Genomic DNA, 3,613 nt, shown 5'->3' on the forward strand with positions numbered 1-3,613 from the left:
CTGTGGTTTGGGGTCGGGGATTGGGGGATTGGGGTCGGGAATGGGATTTGGGGAAGGGGTTTGGGGTGGGGAATTGGGGATTGGGGTGGGGGATTGGGGTTGGGAATGGGCTTTGGGGAAGATTTGGGGTCAGGAATGGAGGGCTTGGGGTCAGGAATGGGGGATTGGGGAATATTTGGGATTGTGAATTGGGGGATTGGGAATTGGAATTGGGGAAGCTTTGGGGTCGAGAATTGGGGATTGGGAATTGGGATCGAGGAAGATTTGGGGTCTAGAAAAGGGATTGGGGTCAGGAATGGGGGATTTGGTCAGGAATGGGGGATTGGGGTAGGGAATGGGGGATTGGGGTCGGGAATTTGGGGTCGAGGAAGATTTGGGGTTGGGAATGTGGGATTGGGGTCAGGAATGGGATTTGGGGAAGATTTGGGGTCAGGATTTAGGGGCAGGGGCAGGGGCTGGGTTTGGGGGTCACGAGCTGGGGGGGTCCCAGGGGGTCTCACCAGCCCCGCTGTGGCAGAGGAGGATGAGGAGGAGCCGCTGCTGAGGCTGAAGCAGGAGGAGCTGCCCCCCCCCGCCGAGCCCCCCCCTCCGGAGCCCCCGGACTCACCTGGCACCCCCAGAATCATCTGGGACCCCCCGGGCTCATCTGGGAACCCCCAGACTCACCTGGATCCACCTGGGACTCTCGCGGTTCACCTGCGACCCGACTCACCTGGGACCACCTGGATTCACCTGGGACCGCCAGACTCCTGGGACCCCAGACTCACCTGGGATCCCCCAGACTCACCTGGACCCCCACGGCTCATCTGGGTCCCCCTTGGATTCACCTGGAGACCCCAGACTCACCTGGAGACCCCAGACTCACCTGGGACCCCCAGCCTCACCTGTCCCGTCCCCCCCGAGGTGTCCCTGTGCCCCCCCCCACCTTTTATTTATTTCCTTTTTCTCTCGGGGCCCGGGCCGGGGCCCGCCGCTGTCCCCGGTGCTGAAGCGGCGGCGGCGGCTCGTGCGCGGCCTTCATCACCCTCCTCTTCCTCCCTCCTCCTCCTCCTCCTTTTCTTCCTCCTCCTCTTCCTCGTTCTCCATCCCCCCACCCTTCCTGCGCTTTCTCCTCCGCTCCTTCCTCCTCCTCCTCTTCCTCCTCCATTCCCCCTTTCTTCCTCCTCTCCATCGCTCCCTGTCCTTCCTTCTCCACCTCTTCCTCCTCTCCATCCCTCCTCCTCCTCTTCCTCCTCCATTCCCGTCCGGGTTGGGGACACGGCGTCACTCGCGGGTGGCACCTGCAGGGGAGGGAGGGAGGGGCGGGGACCCCTCCCCACACCGCGGCCGATTTGGGCGGGGGTCGCACACGCCACACGTGTGTCGCCGTCCCCACGCCCCCCCCGGGCCGTGGCTGGTGGCCCCGGGTGTCCCCGTCACCCGGCGACAAAGGGCCATTGTCACCCACCCCGCGCTACTGGGGAGGGGGGAAGGGGCGGGGGCGCCGCCGCACAATGGGGGGATTGTCCCCCCCGGCCCCACCCGGGTGTCACTGTCCCCCGTGCGCTGTCCCCGCCTCCCGCTGTCCCCGCGTGTCCGTGTCCCCTCCCCAGCTCCCTGTCCCCGTCCCCGCGTGTCCGTGTCCCCTCCCCAGCTCCCTGTCCCCATCCCCGCGTGTCCGTGTCCCCTCCCCAGCTCCCTGTCCCCATCCCCGCGTGTCCGTGTCCCCTCCCCAGCTCCCTGTCCCCATCCCCGCGTGTCCGTGTCCCCTCCCCAGCTCCCTGTCCCCATCCCCGCGTGTCCGTGTCCCCTCCCCAGCTCTCTGTCCCCGCGTGTCCGTGTCCCCTCCCCAGCCCGCTGTCCCCATCCCCGCCGTCTCTGTCCCCTGGCCGCCATGTCCGCGCCGTCCCTGTCCCCCCGGTGTCCCCGGTGTCCCCGGTGACTCGCGTGTCCCCCCAGCAGATCCTGAGCACGGTGGAGGCGCAGGCCCCCGGCGCCGCGGGGCCGTCGGGCTGCGGCCCCGTGCCCGTGCCCGTGCCCGTGGTGGCCGTGCCAGGCCCGGGGGTGGCGGCGGCGCTGCCCAACGGGGCCCCCCCGGGTCCCCCGCCCGTGGCCGACGACAGCAAAACCAACCTGATCGTCAACTACCTGCCGCAGTCCATGAGCCAGGAGGAGCTGCGCAGCCTCTTCGGCAGCCTCGGCGACATCGAGTCCTGCAAGCTCGTGCGGGACAAGGTCACCGGTACGGCCCGGGGACAGCCGGGGGACACGGACAGGACAGGGACAGGCAGGGGACAGGGCAGTGACACGGGGACAGGGCAGGGGCACAGGGATGGGGCAGGGGCACAGGCAGGGGACTGGGCAGGGGACAGGAAGGGGACAGGGACACGGCCTGGGGGGGACAGGACACGGGGACAGGCAGGGACATGGGGACAGCCAGGGGACAGGGCAGGGGACACGGGGACAGGCAGGGGACAGGGGGACAGGCAGGGACAGGGGGACAGCCAGGGACATGGGGACAGGCAGGGGACAGGGCAGGGATATGGGGACAGGGCACAGGGACAGGCAGGGACACGGGGACAGCCAGGGGACAGGGCACAGGGACAGGCAGGGACATGGGGACAGCCAGGGGACAGGGCAGGGGACACGGGGATGTGAGTGGTGCAAGACGGGACCACAGGGACATGGGCAGGGGGACAAGGGACACAGCACATGGGGAAACGGGACACGGTGACATGGGAAGGGACAGGGGACACGGGGACCTGTGGGGACAGGGACAGACCTGGAGGTGACCTGGGAGCAGGGACAATTCGGTGTCCCCCCAGTGTCCCTGTCCCCACGGGTTCGACCCTGCGTGCCACTGTGTCCATGGGGACAGAGGGGACAGCGAGGCTGGCAGGGTCTGGGGACAGGGACGGGGGTGGCCCTGGGAGCACAGGGGACAGGGCCACCCCGCTGACGGTGACACCGTGCCCCAGGGCAAAGCCTGGGCTACGGCTTCGTCAACTACGTGGAGGCCGGCGACGCCGACCGGGCCATCGGGGCCCTCAACGGCCTCAAGCTGCAGACCAAGACCATCAAGGTGCCCTGGGGACACGGGGGTGGCACCTGGGGGGCTTCTGGGGTGGTGGGTGGGCACCTGGGGGGCTTCCGGGGTGGTGGGGGCACCTGGGGGGTTCTGGGGTGGGGAGGGCACAGGTGGGATCCTACAGAGGGGCACTCGTGGGGGTCTTTGTGTGGAGGGGGCACTCTGTGGTGGGTGGGAGGCCTGGGTGGGCACTGCCCTTGTCCCCCGGGGGTCCCGAGGGCTCACCTGTCCCCCCAGGTGTCCTACGCCCGGCCCAGCTCGGCCTCCATCCGCGATGCCAACCTGTACGTGAGCGGGCTGCCCAAGGCCATGGGGCAGAAGGAGATGGAGCAGCTCTTCTCGCAGTACGGCCGCATCATCACCTCCCGCATCCTCGTGGACCAGGTCACGGGTGAGGCCAGCTGCACCCAGGGGTGCTCAGCCCGCCTGGGGGGTGGGACAGCCCTGGGCGGGGGTCCTGGGGGGTCTGGGGGTCTTGGGGGACGTGGGACACTCCTGGGGGTCCTGGGAGGGTGGGACACTCCTGGGCTGGGGGGTCCTGGGGGT

At 68.9% G+C, this 3,613-nt stretch overlaps 1 protein-coding gene and 1 long non-coding RNA gene across 2 annotated transcripts in view; both read left to right on the plus strand.

Annotated features, from left to right (window-relative positions):
- LOC120506951 overlaps positions 1–577 on the plus strand; it is a 6,286-nt gene extending 5,709 nt beyond the window's left edge. The window contains exon 3 of the long non-coding RNA XR_005628649.1: positions 518–577. This is a non-coding gene — a long non-coding RNA (uncharacterized LOC120506951). The remainder of the gene's footprint in view (positions 1–517) is intronic.
- Positions 578–1,493: 916 nt separating this feature from the next.
- The window catches only part of LOC120506949 (ELAV-like protein 3), a 6,647-nt gene continuing 4,527 nt past the window's right edge, over positions 1,494–3,613 (plus strand). The window contains exons 1-4 of the mRNA XM_039719090.1: positions 1,494–1,525; positions 1,833–2,221; positions 2,958–3,061; positions 3,305–3,458. Of these exons, the coding sequence (XP_039575024.1) occupies positions 1,494–1,525; positions 1,833–2,221; positions 2,958–3,061; positions 3,305–3,458 (679 nt within the window). The remainder of the gene's footprint in view (positions 1,526–1,832; positions 2,222–2,957; positions 3,062–3,304; positions 3,459–3,613) is intronic.

Source organism: Passer montanus, unplaced genomic scaffold, assembly GCF_014805655.1.
Source record: "Passer montanus isolate IOZ18808 unplaced genomic scaffold, ASM1480565v1 scaffold402, whole genome shotgun sequence".
Classification (NCBI taxonomy): Eukaryota; Metazoa; Chordata; class Aves; order Passeriformes; family Passeridae; genus Passer; species Passer montanus.